This window comes from Canis lupus, chromosome 12 (assembly GCF_011100685.1).
Source record: "Canis lupus familiaris isolate Mischka breed German Shepherd chromosome 12, alternate assembly UU_Cfam_GSD_1.0, whole genome shotgun sequence".
In the NCBI taxonomy this organism is placed as follows: Eukaryota; Metazoa; Chordata; class Mammalia; order Carnivora; family Canidae; genus Canis; species Canis lupus.
This window is the reverse complement of record NC_049233.1, coordinates 67281944-67303808: the sequence shown is the minus strand read 5'-3', so window position 1 is coordinate 67303808 and position 21865 is coordinate 67281944. Positions and strand designations below refer to the sequence as shown.

General features: G+C 34.9%; 1 protein-coding gene across 1 annotated transcript in view; it reads right to left on the bottom strand.

Moving 5' to 3' along the window:
- The window catches only part of CDC40 (cell division cycle 40), a 52220-nt gene continuing 30355 nt past the window's right edge, over positions 1–21865 (bottom strand). Inside the window, exons 6-16 of the mRNA XM_038554927.1 lie at positions 21175–21314; positions 20529–20625; positions 19059–19198; positions 18379–18453; positions 16428–16473; positions 14242–14343; positions 13098–13213; positions 12693–12826; positions 4866–4942; positions 3007–3151; positions 1–2037 (exon numbers count right to left, since the gene is read on the bottom strand). Of these exons, the coding sequence (XP_038410855.1) occupies positions 1860–2037; positions 3007–3151; positions 4866–4942; positions 12693–12826; positions 13098–13213; positions 14242–14343; positions 16428–16473; positions 18379–18453; positions 19059–19198; positions 20529–20625; positions 21175–21314 (1250 nt within the window). The 3' untranslated portion in view covers positions 1–1859. The remainder of the gene's footprint in view (positions 2038–3006; positions 3152–4865; positions 4943–12692; positions 12827–13097; positions 13214–14241; positions 14344–16427; positions 16474–18378; positions 18454–19058; positions 19199–20528; positions 20626–21174; positions 21315–21865) is intronic.

The following is a 21865-nucleotide window of genomic DNA, read 5'->3' as shown; positions in this document are numbered from 1 at the left end:
CACTTTCTATAAAAAATGCTTTATTGAAAAATATGATCTTTTTTTTTTTTTTTAAAAAGAGAACTTTTATATACACTTAGTTTAGAAAGTCAAAAACACAATAAAATAACCAGATTTAGAAATTATGATCTGTAACATACACAATACTGATGCTGAACAAGATAGTTTAAATGATTAAATCTTTCTGTCCCATCACATTTCAGTCATTCACATTTGTTAAAACCAGTGGTTAGGGACTAATGACAAGGTCTTATGTGACTTCCTTCCTCTTCAGGAAGTGACAGCCATGCTCCCTGGCAGATACAGAAAGGCAGCAGCCAGACAGTGTATTCTTATTTCTTTGAGTGTCTGTGTGCCCCAAAATAACATGTCTGGCCATTTTTATTCTTTCTATTTTCTTCTTTGAGATTTATTTATTAATGTGGCTATAGTGCCAGGTAGGTCATCTATACCAGGGCTTTTTAAAAATTAATTTTTAAAAATCGAAGTTCTAAGTATAGGGAGCATGAATTGCTATTGACAGCCCAGGACTCAGAACTAATGCCCTTAGGATATCGACATTCAACATGATTTTGGTCTCCAAGTCAGCCCTCTGAGCAGCTATGAACCAATGTTTTTAAGCATGGTACTGAAGTATTTCAAAGCACAAATACCTTACAGAGATTTATAATAAAACAGGAAAAATGGCTTGTCAACCAAAGTGCTGTTAGCTATTATATTCAAGAGGCCATCTTGATTTCACCATCTGAAGTTCTTAAACTTTTTTTTTTTTAAACCAACTAGTTATTGCTTCTCAAAATGGGGAACCATAGCCATCTTCCTGGAGTGTCAATTTTATTCAAAGATTTGGAAAGAAGTTAAAAATTTTTCTAATCTTAAAGTTCTGTCGAATATATTCACAAGCAAAATCAGAATAATTTTACAGATCAAACATACAACTTCAAAGAAATTACAAGCTGACATTTTGGACGATGCCCTCATACCCTATCTCCTATGAGGAGTATTTCAGTAGTAACATCCATGAATCAATGACCTAGGAGACCCTGATTTCTGGAGGTGTAGCCAGGTCTGTACAGATAGTAAACACAAATAAAATTCAAACTCTTGACTCAATTCTCTGGAGTTTCACCTTCAAAAATAACATAATTCTCTGATTATATATACTCCTGTCTATACTGATCAGGAAGAAAGCCAAGGAAAAAACTCTGGACTGCTTATTTTCCATTGTTTACTAATTAGAGGAATGCTGCAGTCCGAGAAGATTGCTGGCTTACAAGTAAACATACAATGTATGTCATAAAAAATAGTAGAAGTCCTGAATCCAAAAGATTTGAACTTGACCCACCAAAAATAATGGAAACCATAATTGTGGGTGGTTTTATCCTTCTTTCAGATTCACATTAAATTACATCATCCCTGCTCCTTGCTCCCCTTTGTGTGGAAGAGGTAAACATATGGTGCCTTTCAGAATTATCTGTCATTAATTATATTATCTCCTTTAACACCCCAAATCCACCAGGGATTCTTCCTCAACTCCAAAGAGATCCTTTCAGTATGTCAAGGGGGTAAACCCAAACTGCCTGCCAACAATGACTACTCCCCAAAGAGAAAAATCGATGGTCATTCTCTGTATAAATAACATCTATAAAGAATGAAATGAAGTTGCCAATGAATTTATAGAAGTCAAATTTACAAAAAAAATATATATATATATTTTTCAACAATGGGTCAACTTCATAAGGCCATGTAAGGAAATCATAATTTGTAAATCAGGTTGTCATCCAACACATTTAATAATTAATTAAATATAGTTAAATAGGATAATGGATCAAAAAAGACCCTAGATAAGACTAATCTCATTAATCCCACAATTTAATGAGACCATCCCAACCACATGTTATGACTTTAGATGTCTCATGAGGATGCCACACTGCACCTATACACACTTTATCATGAGCTTTAAATCGACTGTAGAGTTTTGTGGTCTTCCAGTCCCAGATGTTCAATTTTCCATTTCCATCTCCCGAAATCACGTAGCTAGAATGGGAAGAAAAATAAATTCAAATTGTTCAAACACCTTAAACTGACAAAGTGGATAAGGAACAGAGTTTATCTTTTCACAGTAACATGAAAAAAAAGTCAGTGTGAATATACAGTACTCAGCGAGAATAACAAGGTAGAGCATAAAGCAGTCTTTATTTTAAACTTCTACCAAGAAACCTCTCCCCATTGAGCTACCTATCTGTGAGTAAAAATGTATTAACTTGGAAGACTGGGAAACCCAGGGGCCATAATAAAAGCAACATCAAATTACTCTTGAGATAGAAATAGTGCGGGGGAGTCGGTTTCACACAGAGCCAGGGACACTCGTTCTTACCTTAGACTTGACCACCTTCATAATTATTTTTTGGCTTTAACGTCTTTTGAAAATGTCTATGACTGACTCAGAGGTAGGAGTCTAAGATACAATTCCCAACCTAAACATACAAGGTTATAGAGATTTCTGGATTACTTCTACCTATATATTTTAGTTAAGAATGGGGAAATGAATGGAGAGTTTCACTCATAAAAAGACTGGACCTGGCCTCCACAAATCCAGTGTGGCCTAGAAATAGGCAAGAGCTGAATTTGAGGTTTCACCACAGAAAAGTGCAGTGAAGTTGTTAATGTCAACGTGGCAACACGGAATTAATTCTGTCAGTGTTTAATCACAACCATACAGTGATTACAGTCCTCTTAGCCTTGTGAGAAAAGCAGAGAGGAAATAAGGCATAGCCCCTATAGATAGGAACAGGACTAAGCAAGATAAAGAGACCCACTAAAGGACTTAAGGCCAAATACAGTTCTCATAACTTGTTTTTGCCTTTCCATCACACATTGTTACAATCTGCACGATTATCATGCAGTTATCAAGTGACAGTGATTTTTAAAGTGTTGTTATTTGTATAACAGTAGTTTATGTCATCATATTTGAATATGAGAATACATGAGAGGATCGAAACTTACCTCATGTCTGGTGAAAAGTCCACCTGACAAGCATAACCTGCTACCATATGGCCCTTAAAAATTTTTTTCTTATTCAATCTAAATCTGTTCTGTGCTCCAAAAATTAAGATTTGGTTGTCCATTGATTGGCATGCTAGCCATTTCCCTGTAAATTCAATAAATGAGACATTTTAGAGCAAGACTGGAAATTCTAAAGAGATTTTTTATTTTAAAAATGTTCAGACATTAATATTCTTTTGTTTTCAACTACTTTATAATAATATGAAAATGAATTTACCATACCATCTGTAAAGTGTTACAAATTTGTCACTGATAAGAGGGATTTATATATAAAGTAATGGATTTTGCTCATATAATCCCGTATCACTGAGCATTCTTCATATAAAAGCTTTTTTCTGTTTAAATAAGGATATACAGAAATTCTGAGTTTAGCATTAACAGAACTAAAGTAAAATTTTATGAAATGAAACTAATTTGGAGTAAGTACAGACAAAAGAGACTTCTCTATGCTAATTATGGAAAAGGAAAGATTAACTCTAAGTGAGAGAACCTAAGATTATTAAATAAAACTATATAAAAAAGAGGTATGATCAAAAAATTATAAGAACTGTTACTGAAAGGCCAAACTGCTTTTATCTACCCAAGATACACCAAAGTCTCTAGTGCCTAAACTACTGTTATCTTCTTGCATCTGATGCATTTGCAGCCATCAATAACTAAGGGAATACTTTTTTTTTTTTAAGGGAATACTCTTAATAAAATTCAGTCTGAGTGGGTAAATAGCCTTGTTCAGGATGGGCACAATATTTGTAATGGGCAGTATAAAAATAAACTACATAAAATGTAGATACAGGAGAGACAATGTGACAGTGTACAATATGGTGATTATCAAAAGAGGGCCCAGTTAGGTTGCTCTTCTCATAAGATCACTGTTTACCTGTGGCAGATGCCTCGATGGAAGAGCAAACTATTTCTTGTCTCCTCTTCCTTGATCTACACTCACAGGAGCTATGTGCTATGTGAGTTAACAGTGGCTTTGATGACAGTGTTGCCCAAACATCAGATCCTCTACTTTAGCACCCTCAGATAGAGCTATAATTATATCAGCATACTGTCAGTATATTTACATCTGCAGTAGAGATTACTTTGTACTTAAAAGGCAATGCACTACTGAATAGAAAACAGTATTGGATTTATCTTTTTTATTTTGTCGGAGAAAATCTTTGATAGTAAATTGCTAAAGTATTCTTATTATGGGGAACCAGGTCAAAATCTTCTATTTTCTGAAAGAAAAAGAGCTCAGGATAAATCATTAAATGATTGAACATGATTCTGCTGGAAGGAAAATTATTTAAAAAACCTGATCCTCCCTCATATGAAAATCCTTATATGCTCAGTCAATGTTAGTGTAATTCACTGTTGTTTATTATTATCATTTTTAAAGATTTTATTTATTCATTTGAGATACAAAGATACCAAGAGAGAACATAAGCAGAGGGAGGGGCAGAGGGAGATGGAGGAGGGAGCTTGATGTAGGACTTGATCCCAGGACCCTGGGATCATGACCTGAGCCAAAGGCAGAGGCTCAACCATCTAAGCCACCCAGGCGCCCCTATTATTATTAGTATTATTTATAAAGACAAGAGAATGGGTGAGGTGACTCACAGATGAAAACCAGTGACTATTTCTAATATTAAAAACGTTTCTTTATACAAGTATGGCACTGTGACAGACTTCCCCTAGGAAGAAATGGCCAAAGTTCTTTTGAGTACAGAAATCACACTTTGCCTTAAAGGCTCATTTATTTTTATTTTTAAATTTTTTTAGAGGCTCATTTAAAACCACATTTGCCTACTCACCATTTGGAGACAAAGTCACTGCAGGCATCGAGTGCATACTGGGCTCTGCTATATACTTAAAATCCACAGGGATATCCCTAAAATTTAAAAACAGTTTATCAGAATAAGTAATTTTAAAAAAGTATCTTTAGAAGAATTAACTTGGAAACTAAAGAGATATTCTTGATATATTTAAGAAATCGTTCATGAAACTTCCTGGGGGGAAGGAAAATCACAAAATGGCATCCTGTTGCTTATTACAAATCTGTACAAGTGCCTTTCCATGATAATTATAACAGTGTTACTGATTTAGTTTTTCAGCTCTATTTGACTTAAACTTTGGCCTTTATGTTAAAAAAAAAGTCTGTGACTGAAGTTCTCTGACAATGAACTCATCTAAAAATGTACCATGGTAGGCAGCAGCAAAATGTTTGAGGCAAGCCTACAAGGAGGTATTCTTATTTTACCTGCCAGTCAGCCTTAACTTGGTACTCTGCAAGCAGGTGAGAGTGTTAAAGAGCCTTCAGTAATACAAAGGGATAGTAGGCGAAGCTGCACAGGGATCTGCAAGCAGGCGGAGCCCATCCAGAGATAATGAGATTTCTGGATGGGTAAGGGGGAGTAAGTGCTTGGTATCTGGACATCTTCTATTATTCTAAATGTGTATGGTGCAGGAGAAAAGTGCTTTAAAGAAATTCTTAGGTGAGTGATACAAAGGATAAAACAAAGACAATGAAAGTCCAAAACTAGTCACCTAAATCTAGAACCATGAAAAGTACCAAATGCCTTTTTGCTTTTAATATTCTCCGTGATAAAAATTTCTTTAGTAATTCTGAAGGATTTTGGTCTTGTGGCTTTTCATAAGTGACCAGAAATGTTTTTTTAATAGGAGCAAATATGTGGAAAATGTAATCTGATGAATAACAGAATACAAAGCAGCAGTATCAATTTCTAACTATGGTTCAAGTTCTAAAACTTTGATTAATTAGAAAATAATAACTATAATAATAATAATCTGCCTTTAAGTAAGGATCTTCTCTACCCATCTACCTACCCATCCAGAAGCAGCAAATGATTAGAAAAAACTTCTAGTAGGGTCTTGGTTAGAAGAAAATATTTTTAGGTGTAACCTGAGGAACAATATCATTTATCACATCTCCAATTGTTTACACCTCTAAGGTACCAATGAGAAGTGACATTCAAAATGACCCAAACATACTGAAAAGAAGCTCAGTCTGAAAAAGGTTCAACTGTTTTCCCCTCCTCATAGAAAATTATTAGCCAATAATAATCAATAACATAGATTAAAACATAAGAGCATTTCTAAACTAACCACAGTCTAGGTTCAGATCAATGATTTCCGAAAATTAAACAAAAAGAATGTACACAGATTCCTTATTTCAAGGACTCTGTACAATGATCTCTAGAACAAGAAATGGGTCTGAACACTGAAAATTGTTGCTAGTAAAAATGTCTGCTAGGCATAGTTATATTTAATTAACAACACTCTTTTCTAATTGAAACTGTAATTCATTATAAGCTAGTAACTTCTATCTTACAAATAATCTTCAGTTTGGGAATGAAATCATTGAATAAACCTTAATAAAAATCTATGACATTTTATTTTATTTTTTATCTATGACATTTTAAAGATAAAAGATACACAGTAGGATCAACCTCTGTCAAATTTTCTTCTAAAAACATTTTAACACAATAAATACCTATGGGAGAAAACATGTCTATGACATCTCATGAATTTAGCCAATTAGCATACCATAGGCTGTTCAATATCTAATTATAATCTCTTACTCTCCTTTAAAACTGTCTGCTAGTCTTAATAATCTAGTATTGTTTAAGAAAACCAAGTTTCCTTTAGTTTTTCTTGTATCATGTGCTACTCTTAGCAGGCATAGGATCTAAAAGTTTGGCAAACACCACCTGTCTGAAGGCTCTAGTAAATAAGACTTTTCCTACTGCTGGAGTCAGTTCTCACTTTGAGGTGGTCAGGGCCTCCCTTTCTTTCCCAAGCAAGTTGCCAGTAAACACTAGTAATTGCTGTCAGGGATGGTTGTATGTGGTAAAGGATAGCTCCAGGGATCCTGAGGTGGTTTTGCTTCCTGTCTTTGTAGCAAGACTGATCCTCACGTTTCCTTCTGATTAATCAAACTGGAAGCAAGTTATTTTCTCTTCCCACCAGATGCTTTGTTCATCTGACTATCCAGCCATATGATTAAGAATTCAAGCTCTGGATGCTTTATAGAAGCCTCATAGTATCCACAAAGCAAAAAACCTGTACACAAAAGATAAAGAGAAATCAAAGCATACTACACCAAAGAAAATCATCAAATCACTAAGGAAGAGAGAAAGGAGCAAAGGGACTATAAACAACCAGAAAATGACTAACAAAAGGACACCAGGAAGTCTAGACCTCTCAATAATTACTCTAAACATAAATGGACTAAATTTACAAAAGACACAAGTTAGCTGAATGAACAAAAACAAAAACAAAAACAAGACCCAACTATATACTGTGTATAAGAGACTCACTTCAGTTGTAAGGACACATACAGACTGAGAGTGAAAGGATGGAAAATATATCCCATGAAAATGGAAACTAAAAGAAAGCAGGGGTAGGTGCTATATTTGTATCAAACAAAATAGACTTTTAGCCAAAAATTGCAATAAGAGACAAAGAAGGTCATTATATAATGATAAAGGAGTCAACTCATCAAGAAGATATAACAAATATAAGTATTCATATATCCAACATCAGAGCACCTAAATATATAAAGCAAATGTTCACAGATCTGAAAGGAGAAATAGATAACAAGCAATACAATAATAGCAGGGGACTTCAGTACCCCATTGTCAATAACAGATATCATACAGACAGAAAATCAATAAGGAAATATTGCACTTAAATGACGCATTAGACCAGATGATCCTAATTGACATACAGAACATTCTACCAAAACTGGCAGCAGAATACACATTCCTCTCAAGTGCACATGAAATATTCTCCAGGATAGGTCATATATTATGCCACAAAACAATCTTAGTATATTTAAGAAGACTGAAATCATATTAAGCATCTTTTCTTACCACAAAGGTATGAAATTGGAAATCAATTACAAGAAAAGTGGAAAACATACAAGTATGTGGAGATTAACAATGTGCTATTAAACAAAACAAGGGTTAAAGATGGAAACAAAAGGGAAATAAAAAAATATCTGGAGACAAATGAAAATAGAAACAGAACATACCAAAACTTATGGGATGCAGCAAAAGCCAGAGCTAAGTTTATATGGATAAATACCTATATTAAAGAAGAATCTCAAATAAACAACTTAACTTTACACTTTGAGGAATTAGGAAAAGAAGAACAATCTAAGATCCGAGTTGGCAGAAGAAAGAAAATACAAAGACCAGAGAGGAAACACACGAGAGACTAAAGAGATAATAGAAAAAGATCAATGAAACTAAGAGCTGGTTTCCTGAAAAAGAAAATAAAATTGACATTTAGCTGAACTAAGAAAAAAAAGAGAAAAACTCAAAAACAGAAATGAAAGAGACATTACAACTGATAATCCAGAAACACTAAGGATCACAAGAAACTACTACGAACAATTATATATCAACAAATTAGAAGATCTAGAATGAATAAATTCCTAGAAACATGCAACTTACCAAGACAGAATCATGAAGAAATAGAAAATCTGAACATATCAGTAATGACTAAAGAGATTGAAACAGTCCTCAAAAACCTCCCAACAACAAAAAAAGTCCAGAGTCAGATGGCTTCACTGGTTACACACCAAACATTTAAAGAAGAATTAATATTAATCCTTTTCAAATTCTTCCAAAATATAGAAAAGGGAACACTTCCAAACTCTTTTTATAAGACCAATATTAATTATCCTGATACCAAAGCCAGACAAGGACGCTACAAGAAAAGAAAATTACAGGCCAACATCCCTGATGAATATAGATGCAAAAATACTCAATAAAATTTAGTGAACTGAATTCAACAGTACATTAGCGGAATCATATACCATGATCAAGTAGGATTTATTCTGGGGTGCAAGGATAGTTCAACACATGCAAATCAATGCAATACCAAAAGGAAGGATAAAAATCATAGTATAATCTCAATAAATGCAAAAAAATGACAATATTCAACATCTTTTCATGGTAAAAAGTTTCAATAAACTGGATATATAGGGAACACAGCCATGTGTGACAAGCCCACAACTAACATCCTACTAACTGTAAACAACTTAAAACTCTTTCTCTAAGATCAGGAAGGGTGTCTGCTCTAATCACTTTCATTCAACACAGTATTGAGAGTCCTAGCCAGAGCAATCAGGCCAGAAGAGAAAGGTGTCCAAATAAAAAAAGAAGTAAAACTATCTCTGTTTGCAAATGACATAAAATTATATACAGAAAACCCTCGTGACTTCACAAAAAAACCTGTTAGAACTAATAAATCATTTAATAGAGTTGCAGGATACAAATTCAATATTCAAAAATCAGCTGCATTTCTAGATGCTTAAAATGAACTATTGGAAAGAGAAATTTAAGAAAACAGTCCTATTTATAATAGCATCAAGAACACAAGAAAATACTTAGGAGTAAGTTTAACCAAGGTGAAAGATCTGTATACTGAATTAGTATTGTTAAAATGTCCAAAATAACCAAAGCAATCTACAGATCCAGTTGGTATCTACCAACATTCCAATGGCATTTTTGACAGAATTAGAACAATTCTTAAATTTGTATGGAACCCCAAAAGACTCTAAAGCAATCCTGAGAAAGAAAAAAGGTGGAGACATCAAGTTTCCTGATTTTAACTATAGTTAAATAAAAGTTTTAGTAATCAAGAGTATGGTACTGGCACAAAAACAGATACACAGATCAAATGGAGCAGAACAGAGGGCCCAGAAATAAACCCATGTATATATAATCAATAAATTTTCAACAAGGAGCCAGGAATATATACTGGAGAAAGGATGCTAGTCTCTTCAATAAACGGTGTTGGAAAAACTTGATATTCACATGCAAAAGAACAAAATTGGACCCCTAACTTATACCATACACAGAAATCAATTCAAAATGGATCGAAGACTTAACATAAAACCTGAAACTCCTGAAAGAAAACACAGGAGATAAGCTCCTGGACTTGGGTGTTTGCAAGTATTTTCTGGATTAGACACCTTAAGCAAGGGAACAAAAATAAAAATAAACAGTAGGACTACCTCAAAGTAAAAAGGAAAGTCAGTCAAAATGCGAAGGCAACCTAAGGAATGGCAGAAAGTATTTGCAAACTGCATCTATGATAAGGGGTCAATATCCAAAATAGATAAGGAACTCATACAACTATTATCAAAAATCCTAGTAACCCAGTTAAAAAATGGGCAAAGGGAAAGCTGCCATTTCAACATGGATGAACCTGGATGACATCATGCTAAGTGAAATAAGCTAGACAGAGAAAGACCCATACTGCAGTGTGTATATATAGTGCATGCTATATATGTGTGATAATAGTGATATTATCACTTATATGTACACTCTTCAAAAAAAACGGTCAAACTTCTAGAAATAGTGTAGATTGGTGCTGCCAAGGACTCGGGTTGGGGTAGGGAACTACGTGAGGCTGGTAAAAGAGTACAAACTTTTATTTGTATGATGAATAAAGTCTCAGGATCTAATGTATGACATGGTGACTACAGTTACAATACTGTACTATATAACTGCAATTTCCTGAGAGAGTAGAAGCTAATTGTTCTTACCAAACAAACAAAAGAGGTAAACATCCAAAGCAGTAGACGGGCTAAGAATCCTTTCAGAATGAATATATCTAACAAATTATGTTATTCACTTTAAAAATATTACAATTTTATTTGCCAATTATACCTCAATAAAGCTGGGGGAAAAAATCCTAAGCTTTTTTTTTTTTTTTTTTGGAATCAGCTTAATATAAAGCTTGAATTCTGGCTTTTCATATTTCATGGAATCTTGGGTAAATTACTTAACCTATATTAGTTTCCTCTTCTATAAAACAGGGATAACAAATTACATCTATCTCGTAAGACCACTTTGCACATTAAATCAGAGAGTTCACATAAAAGGCTGAGCATGCTCGATGCACACAAAGGGCTCAACAGATGTAGCATCATTAATAATTATGACAATAACATCTTCCTTAGGTACGCAGCGCATCCAATGTGCCGGACACTGTGCTGGTGCTGGGTATATGGCTATGACCATAGCTGACACAGAACAAATAGGCAAGCACTTAAACACTGTGAGAAGCAAAGTGTTGTATGGGATCATGGACAAGGGACCTATCCTCACGTAAGGACTAGTGAGGAAAGCTCTAATAGCAAATAAGAGGTCTAAGGGATGTTATCATTTAGAATGAAACACTATTATGACTCCTAGGAGCATTTCTTAAGCTCTGAGAAGGGAAAACACGAAACATGCTGACATTGCCCCTTAATTTAATCAAAATCTTTTGCTGACCAATGCTCTAATTTAGAAAGCACACGCAAGTGTTCTGAGAGCCCCTGTAATTGGTGCATCATTTATATATTTACCAATTTCTTTTATACCACTCCACATTTGAAAATGGAGCTGAAATATCATCTGAAGATGGAAACATCTGAAAATTTAAGTATAATCAAACTGCTAATGTATGTAAACAAAACAAGTACATGTGTATGTTTATTCTTCAGAGTATGGTGCATGTAATCTAAGGCTGCTCATACAAAACTTGACGTCCATATCAGATTCTCTGCATGTAACATCATGCAGAGATGTACATCATTTCTGAAGTAAGAAAGATCTTAGTTATAAGAGAGTCTCAAATCATACTTTTATGTATAATATATGGTTGGCTCTCCATGAATGTGGGCAATCTGAAGGGGTGTACTGGTGGTGAGCGTGGGAGAAACTACTGTTAAATTACACGCAACCTTCAATTACCCAAATTTCTCTGACAATGGTTAGGGACATGCTCAGCTCATTAGAGGGACTTAATTTCAGGAGCAAACTACTGGCTTTCCAATTCTTAAAGCAGAACAATTTCTGGACTGGGTAGTCCCACTTTCTAGTCACTGCAAGGCTATATCCAGGGCAGAGCTGTGCTTCCTAATGGACTATAAAAACAAGCTGGGCTCCATCCAAACATTCATTTGAACAAAAAGATTATCATACATTTCTTTGTAAATAAATTATAAAACATGATCTATGATACTTAGTGAAACTAGCTTTAGTACTTCTTGACTTCAGAAAAGTTTTTTTCTCTCTTGAGGAAAGCAAAATTCACCAATATATTCTACAAATAAAACATTTGTTTTCTACCATTATGTGTTTTGAGTGGCATGGGGCAATTTTCAGTATTGAATAATCATAAGGTAAACATTTAAAAACTTATGAGATTTTTAAATATTTTTTGGGGGTTAACTCTGAGGCCAGGATCTAATGCTCAGTCTTAACCACATATAATGTAGTCTACACATTTGTAGGCCCTACATCTCATCAGTCATTTTGCAAAGACAAAGTACCTAAGGCAACACAATATAAACTTTTCACCACTGCAAGAAAAATGACTCAAAACATAAAACTTTTAGATAGACTGCCCAAAGACTATGAGACGTAACATATCTTAAATTTTTATTTCCATATTCTTGGTACTTAAATATTTAAAATAGTTTGGTTGGCAAGCCAGAGATCATAGCTGTGAAAATATTCAAATGGTTGCATATTATCAGGCTTTTCTTTGGCTACAGATTTTTAAATTGCTTGCTATAATTATATAAATCAGATCTTCTACTGACAGAAACTTACCATTCCCAAACTCTTAGGCTCTTATCATCAGATGTGCTCACAAATCTCCTATTTTCATCAACAAAAACAATGGTGTTGACAGCTCCCAAATGCCGGTCATACTCCTGCACAATTTCTCCACTTCGGATGTCCCACTGTATATCACACGAGAGAAAAGGTAAAGACAGAAGTGGAGTAGATATGATAAAGACAGAGTGGAGTAGATATGAAAATATAGATAAAAACTATGGAAAGTGAAAAAAAAGATATCTAACATAATGTTTGCAATGACTGTTTTCTACTACAAATAGACCATTAGCAGTCCCTAAAAATAGCAAACATTAAACAAATTAGTTTTACTTACTCCATCCCCTAATACAACATTAACTATAGGAATCTTACTAAAACTACTGTAAAAAGACTTACCTGCACAATCTTTTTATCAGACATACCAGCTACAAAGAGATTTTGCTTATCTTCATCAGGATTAAATTTGACACAATAGGGCACTTTGCGGTTTGTAAATCTTGATATACACTGTCCTAAAACCAAAGATTCAAATTAAAGTAGGTAAAATAAATTTGACCACTTACAAGACAACCCTGGGATTAGAATCTAGAGATCATCTACCTAATATATTTTGGGGAAGGGCAGCCTGCTTGTTCTCGATTATAAACGATGTTGTTCCTTGTCATAGATTCTTTATGTTTAAAAATATTTTTTTCAAAAGTAAATCTGTATCATCAGTTAGCAGAATAGATAAAGTAATTCTGATGTGTAGCCAGAGCTGAGAACCACTGTGCGCTAAGAGCATGGGCTCTAATATCAGGGAGATCTTGGTTTATTCAGCCACTTACTAGCTATGTGGCTCTGGAAAAGCTCCCCTTTAAGCTTCAGTTTCTTCATTAATAATAATAATAATAATAATAATAATAATAATAATAAGGATATTTTAAGAACGCATATTTTAAATGCGATGCTGGATATAAGTACATAGCACAATGCCTGGCAAACAGTTAAGTGTTCAAAAAATATTAGCTATTATCTTTACCCTTAAAACTTAGTAAGATGAAAGATGGTTCTCTAGTTATATGAAATCATACTAGCCACAATGTACTGATACAATTATGGTTGGTGAATATATAAAACCAACTGACCCATGGGTCTGGAAAGAGACTTACATTTTAATCAATGTGGGCAATTAAATTTAATTTTGTTCACCTGCATTTATTGTGCTTCTATTATGTGCCATGCAGTGTGCTTGGTGGTGGAGGGGAACAGAAAGATCAATTAAATGGTCTATGGAAGATTTCAAATTTGCTTGTCTATCAGGATGTTTGCTTTATAAGTTGTATTTGATGGAAACAAAATTTCATAGTAAAGGAGCTACTTATAAAGCTGAGTTTGAACTCTACAAACGTTTATGGTATTAGCTGATAGTCGATAATATGAGAATCAGCAGTTACAGAAAGGCACCGTTTTGCCACAGAAGACCACTCATGTTGTTTAATTTATAAATGCTAAGTTATAAGATAGATACATATTGGCATTAGTGTAAGTGAGCTCTTACCTGTTTCAGTGTCCCAGAGTTTAAGGTATCTGTCATAAGCTGCGCTGAGGAACTGTGTTCCTGCAGTATTAAAGCAGATGTCCCTAACAGCTTTGCTGTGACCTAAGGCAGGGACAATAGAAATGGAGGTAAGGTAAAGTATCTTCTCTTAAAACACAAACACTATAAGAGAAATAGCATATTCAAGACACACTGTGAGTCAAAATTTTTGGAATCCTGTTCCCTGACTTAATGACTCACAGTTATGTTAGGTGTGGGCTTGGGAAAGTAGGTGTTTTTTTATTCCCTCTTCAAGAAAGCTGGGTGTTTCTGATGCAGAACATTAGGTAAGAACCAAGAGAAAAGATCTAACTTTTTTTTTTAAAGTTTGTCATAGAAATCTTTTAATATGTAATATACATAATTGATGACTAAGCAGCCAAGAATTTTAGGAAACATAACAGACCAATTATTGCCAATGAAAGAGAAGGGTCTAGTGACATTTGGGAGGTTCATTCTCCAGATTACTAACTAAGTGAAACAAACCGACCTAACTCTAAAGTTCATGGAATCATGACCTTTCTTCAATAACTGCGGATTTCTGCAATCATATTACCAAGTTTCAGAGAAGTGAATTCAGAATCTCAGAGTAAACCTTTTTGAAACAAGTATTACCTTCAATTTTGTCTTAAGATAGCTTTTTGGCAACTAATTTTAAGGTACTTTGCTTAGAAATCAGTCTGCCAGACCAATCAACTCTTTGGAAAGTTACAGGGACAAATAAAACATGGCTAAATGAAAGCAGAAACTTTCCTATTTTTCACCACCCCATCATGACCAAGACTGACAAATACAATTGTGCAAAATATGCAGTGTACAAATCGGCAACCACACACAGCAGCCCTGGAACACCATCACCAATGCACTCTAATTAGGCTATGTGCCACAGTAATTAGACATTTATTCTATAGCAAGAGTCCCATCTTCCAAAGCTGGTCATTTTCAGTTTTCCACTGAAAAACAGCCTGCCAGTGCTGGGGAGACAGATGGGGACCAAGTCCACTACATATACAGGAGGCATTTTGTTCCCCTGTCTGCTGCTGAGAGTCTTCCTGTAGGCTGCTAGGGCACCTTGCGCAGTATTTATTTGTTCAGCAAGGCCCTAAAATCATAACAAAGGAGTGCAGAACGGACTCCCACTTGAATCTAAAAACAGAGCCACTACGATTCACACAGTGTTTCAATGATGTACGGTTAAAATTGGAAACGTAACCAGCCTTCCCATGAAATCTCACAGAGCCAGTAAACTATTCTCTACTGAAAGGGCTAGTTTGCCACAAAGCTGTTCTCTTTTTGGCCTTGTTTTCTCCTTCAAGGAGTTAGTTCAATCTTATCCTTTTATATGCTTTAGCTGCCAATTCTTAACTTCTTTTCAAAGCTCAACATCTGGCTAGTTGCTTACTGGACATTTTCATCTCAATATCCCAAAGGCAGCTCCAATTTAATAAGTGACACCTCATCATCCTCTTATGTTCCCTCTCTTGGCAAGTGGCACCACCGTTCAGCCAGCCAGGTGGGGGTCACCCTAGATTTCTGCTTCAGTCTTATCACTCATGTCCAGTGACTAAGTCCTGCCAATTTTAACTCTTGACGGTTCCTTTCCTCTCTATCTGCTGCTTTCATCCAGGCTCTCATCATCTCTAATCCAGACTGATGAAATAACCTTGTCATTCATTTCCCTGCCTGCAGGCCTGCTCCACCAGAGTATCTTCCATACTGCCATTGTGATCTCTGTAAACTTCAAATATGATCAAGTTAATTTCCTGCAAGAGCTGTTTAATTAAAGGGCTGGCTTTCCAAGGCCCTCTGGATAGATTCGACACTCCTTATTAATGGTGCATAAAGTCCTCCATGCTCTGCCTCTGGGTATCCTGCTGTTTCCTCTTGTCATCTCTCACCACATCCCATACCCTGGTAATTCTGAAATATACCTGGCTGCCTCAAAACACTTTTGCTTTTGCTATTCTCTCTTCCCGGTTCCCTTTTTTGTCTATGTGAGAGGACTTACTCCCTCTTAAGACTCAGCTTGAGTCTTGGAAGACTTTCCTTCATCATCAGCATAGTATTATTACTGTCAATGATGTTATCTTGTTAAAAAGTCTTTCCAAACAGATTTATAGATTTATATATAGAGAGAAAAGTATTACCAATAAATGTTCGCAGACAGCGTCTGTCTCCATAAACCTCCCACAGCTGGGGGAAAAAAAACCACATAGAAATATTAAATTTAATACAAGACTTTGATAAAATGACAATCAATAACAGTAACCATATGCCAGCTATGTGTCTGCGTATCTGAATGTACTAGGGATTTAACCAAAGGCATTATACATTGATGGACATGTTGCTTGGTGCTGCTAGGCTGTGTTGCACCATTTGGACTATACACACACACATAAATTTGAAATCTGATACTGAAAGATACACCAAAATATCAAGAGAACTTAGACGGAGCTAATACAAGTGATTTTCACTTTCTTCTTATTTATTTCTACATTTGATGTATTTTCTACGATAAAAGTTTCTAATTATGTCATATCACAAGCTTCTTTCGGAAGAACTAAATGTTATTAAAACTGCCATGTTTATGACATTTTGGTACAGATTTTTAAAAATTTTCTAAAGTAACAAAATATTATAGAAGCTAAATGAAAATGATGATCTAGACTAAAATGTAATAGGTTAATAATTCTTATTACACCTAGAGTGAATTAATACAATAGCTTCAAAACTACCTTTATTCTTGCCTGGCTCGAATCCAATCCTTGATAATGTTGCTAGTGTTCTAAAATAGCACTTCCTGGCCACCTGGTGCCAGTAGGATAAAGACTCAGTTCCCACAGCATACCAGGCAAGGATCTCCAACACCTGATCCTTTGCCTATGACTGTTACTATTCTGTATCTCTCAGATCTGAGACTCCAGCAACCATAAACTGCAGTGTTCAGCACATGCCATGCCTATTCATTGTATTCAATCATCTCAGAAAGACTCTCACTAACTACACTCCCCTCCCCCACCACAGCTTTACTCAGTTACCTGCTGAACTATGCTTCCTTTACCTGACTCTATAACCATCATTTACATCACAATGAAATGACTACCTTGAGGGCAGGGACAGGGCCTTGATAAGTTTTTAGTCTCAGCCCCTTGCACATAATAGGTACCTGATAAATGTTTACAGATGTGAACGAAACAGAACTCTATGCTTTTTTAATTGGTCAAACAGACATTAATCTCAATGAACAATACTTTGTATGAAGTCAAAGTTAAACGAAACAAGGTTTTTGCTCCAAACTGTTGGCCTGTGATTTTAAGCTACTGAGTAGAGACAAATGCCTAAATGATGGCTCTCATCAAGAAAAGCTACCTTCATATATTTTTAATATCCATGAATTGTTTACAAAGAGTAAAATTTTAATGATTTGACTTTCCAAGCCTCAAGAGTACTACAGAGTTGATATTTCTTGACCATCATTAACAATCTAGACACAAAAGACACACAAAAAGATAACTATGCTTTCAGATTTAAGATTTTGAAAAAAGGGTTTCCCCATGTTCAAGCTGACACGCATTGGCAACTGAGTTTTTTTTCCTACATATTCTATTGCTGAAACTTAGCTTAAGGTGAGCTTCCCAGAACTATAAAAACTGAGAGAAGAGGCGGGGCAGATTTCTGCTACTTGGTTATCTACTTACATTTAAAAGAAAAAGGAAGAGTTACATTGTCTACTTTCTAAAATGGGATTTCTATTGTTTGTTCTATTTGTATGACTTTGAGGAACAAATGAACTCAGTTACATATCCAAAAACCTCAATAAAAGTGCATTATTAGTGGTTAAGTATTTATGTATCTGAAGCCAAAGTGATTGATTACCTTCTAATAGTTATCTAAGCTTACAAAAGAGCCTAGCCAATTGGACCACAGAGCCATATTTGAATCAACATGTTTGGAAGCAGTTCATAAATGGCTGCATTCATGGGGCCTAAGAGAAAATAATTAGCCTCTAACTGCCTAACAAACCCAAATTTATTTATAATAAATCAAACAGACTTTACCAAAGTCTGCAGCACTCCTACTCTGCCATTGAAAACTCACCTTAATTTTACAGTCCATGGAACAAGACAGCAATAAATGGCCAGAGAGGGGAAACAATCTGACAGCACTGACACCCTATAAAAAGGTATTACAGTTATTAATCAGAAACATTCTATCAGCTAAAAATTTAAGCAATCTAATTTACTATTTTTCTTCATTCCAAAAATCACGCCCCAGAATAACCTTTGTTAGTATTCTAAGAGCAGCTCTTATTGACACTAAGCTTTTGAAGATTTGTTTTTCAACCTTTTAATATTGACTTTCTCACCCAAGGGAATTCTTAGTCAATCAAGCTGCTAATGCTCTCTCTCCTCTTCTTTTACTTAGTTTTTTTGTTCTTTGCTTAAGAGCTGGGAATTATCAGTTGGAACAGTGCAGATGACAAGAAATATCCACATCAAAAGTATCAAGTATCTTGTTTCTCCATTAGTTTAAATATTACCACAGTTTACAAATCAGAAACCATCTAATCTTCTCTTCAGCATGATAATTCCAAGAGCTAAGGCAAAATTAATGAGGTTTTAGTGCTACTACCAACCCACCGTTCACTGATGTGGTACCCCAGAAAAAGCAGATTGTGGCAGCGATTTCTGTTGGAAGGCCTGGGCTACCCATAAGGGACTAGGACACCGAATTATAAATGTTATGTCATGGTCGATCCATATGAGCAATCTGCTTACCTTTGTATGTCCAGACCACACATGAATTTGTTTTTTGGGAAGGTAACATTTCTCAGGTGGCACAGTGGACCGCAGATTAACACCAACATCCTGAGGTATGTGAAGATAGGATCTACCTTGGTAGTCGTACATTTCTTTAACTAGAACAAGAAGACAAAGGAAAACAGTGAACAAATTCAAGTTGCAGTCATAAAATCTATATCCTAAATGGTAACACTTTATTCATAGGGATATTGTTCCTTATTAAGGTTTAGGTGGTAATACTCTGATAAAGTTAAGACCAAGAGTCAGCTAATGAAATCTTGAAATCACTGCTTGAAATCACTGCTATTATTTACAATTAGAGGTAGTATTTTGGAATTTCTAAATACGCAGAGAATATCAGACCTTTAAATAAGATCTATACGTCTTTTACTTAGTTACACATTTTAATGGTATATAAAAAAGACTTCACTGCAGTGTAATTACAACGAGGGAAGAAAAGAAAATACTTGGGCCTTCTGAGTTACTGGCAAAGACCAAGGAAAGAAAGAAGCTAAAACAAAAATATCAACCATCCTTTTACTCTGTCTTCCTCTTTTATGTTCTTCCAGGTTCCTTTTCCATTCTCTTTTCCACTTTCAACACAAATTGTTCAGTGAAGTCACTTGTGGAACTTATATGACATAGTATATATAAAGCATTCAGTAGCATGCCTGGCACAGAGTAAGGCCTCAACAGATGTTGGCTGTTATTTTTATTATGGTTGCAAGCACCACAGTATTAAATAGCATCACTGGAGAGAAAACTGGAGTTTAAGAAACCAAATATGGCCTCATCACACCTGAATATATTTGATGTGTGATCTAACATTAGAATAATCAATACATTGGTACTAAATTATTCTTTACAGTTTGATAATCACTACATAATTTTCCAAATATAACAAATTATTAATGAACCAGGTACATTCTAGAATAGTTGTAATTTATTTTGGAATAGATTTCCTGAATATGCATTTCCTTCCACATATCAAAATTAGCATAAGAATCTTAAATCTCCAACCTATTCACATGAAAAACAAAGCTTTCTTTTAAAGTATAATTTGGTAATAGTTATGAATTATATATCTGGAGATTATTTGACTAGAGTTAAAAACAAAAGGTTAAAATGACTGGGGCAAGAGTATCTTCATAGGAAAGAATAGATTGCGGACAATTCAGATTTCTTTATCTACTATTTTAAAAAATTCACTAGCACTTCAAAGAATCACTTGCAGCAATCATTAATCATGTTATTTTCTCTCCTTTATTAGAATATGGAAGAGTCTGCTGTAATTTCTTTGAGGTACAAATAGTCAAATACAATTATTCTTACTAGAGTGAAGGATAGCAGCTGATTAGTAAGGGCAATTGATACTGTATGAACAGGGAACAGAATAAATATCTGAAAGTTTACCATAAAAATGAAAAGGTCTAAGAAATATATTACCATGTAAGATTGTCTTCTCCTCCCCAGGTTTCTCTTCTTCCTGTTTGCCTTTTTTCTGCCTCTTTGCTGTGATTTCATCTAATTCTTTTTGTTCTTCCTAAGGAAATTAAGGAGTGAACTTTAAAATGGATGTTTTAGAACTCCACTGTGCCCAGAGCTGGTTATAAATACTTTATAATGAGGTCCAATTTTTGGTGAAGCGATAGCTGTAAGTATGTCTCCCGGGATAACAGTCTCAACTCTGACAGATTACAAAAAAGACATTTAACACAAAATGGGTAGTAGTTAATACTTTTAAGCTCATTTTATACAAAACCCATCCTTCTGGAACACCTAGAAATAAATTTAATGTATTATGCTAATTATGCACACAAAAAGACAAAGTGGTTAGAAAATCTAGTATCGGAAAGGAAACTCAATTTTTCTATACAATGTTGTTCTCTAATAAAGAGCTTTTACTAAATCATAAGGATATAAGCAATGACTACAGATTTGTGACACCACTTTTATGGGAGGAGTAGTGGAAGGAAGGTGGGGTAAATAAATCTTATCTATAATAACAAAGGAAAATCTTGTTTATTAATATAAATAACCTTCACAAACACAGCAACTACCTGAACTGGCAATGAAAAACATCAAAGCTTACTTCTGAGGGCTTGGCTACATCTTTTTCATCCACATATTTTGCCCATGGTCCCAGGAAACCATCAATATTAGATGCATCATTTTCTTTGAACTTTTTCCTCTTTTCTATCTTTTTCTGACCAGTTTCAAACACAGTTAAACCTACATTAAAAAAAAGTAGATATCACAAATATATGTATTTTCTAAAGAAACAGTAGCATATATATCATTTTTATTTTATATGGTTAGAGAAAATTGATTATTCAAGTAACCAAAGATTTATTAAAGAACAAAATATAAAATCTACATGAATCTGCCAGGTAGACCAACTCATGCTATACAAAAAGAGACTCAACCTTCTGGGAAGAGCAGCTTTCTACTACTGCAATATTTTGTTAAGTCCTAATATATAAAGAAAAGACCTGGCTATGTAATCCTTTTTTTTTTTTTTTTTTAATTTTTATTTATTTATGATAGTCACAGAGAGAGAGAGAGAGAGAGAGAGAGAGAGAGAGGCAGAGACACAGGCAGAGGGAGAAGCAGGCTTCATGCACCGGGAGCCCGACGTGGGATTTGATCCCGGGTCTCCAGGATCGCGCCCTGGGCCAAAGGCAGGCGCCAAACCGCTGCGCCACCCAGGGATCCCTGGCTATGTAATCCTAAAAGGTACACAATCCTTTTAATGAATCATGGACCTATATCAGTGGATTTTA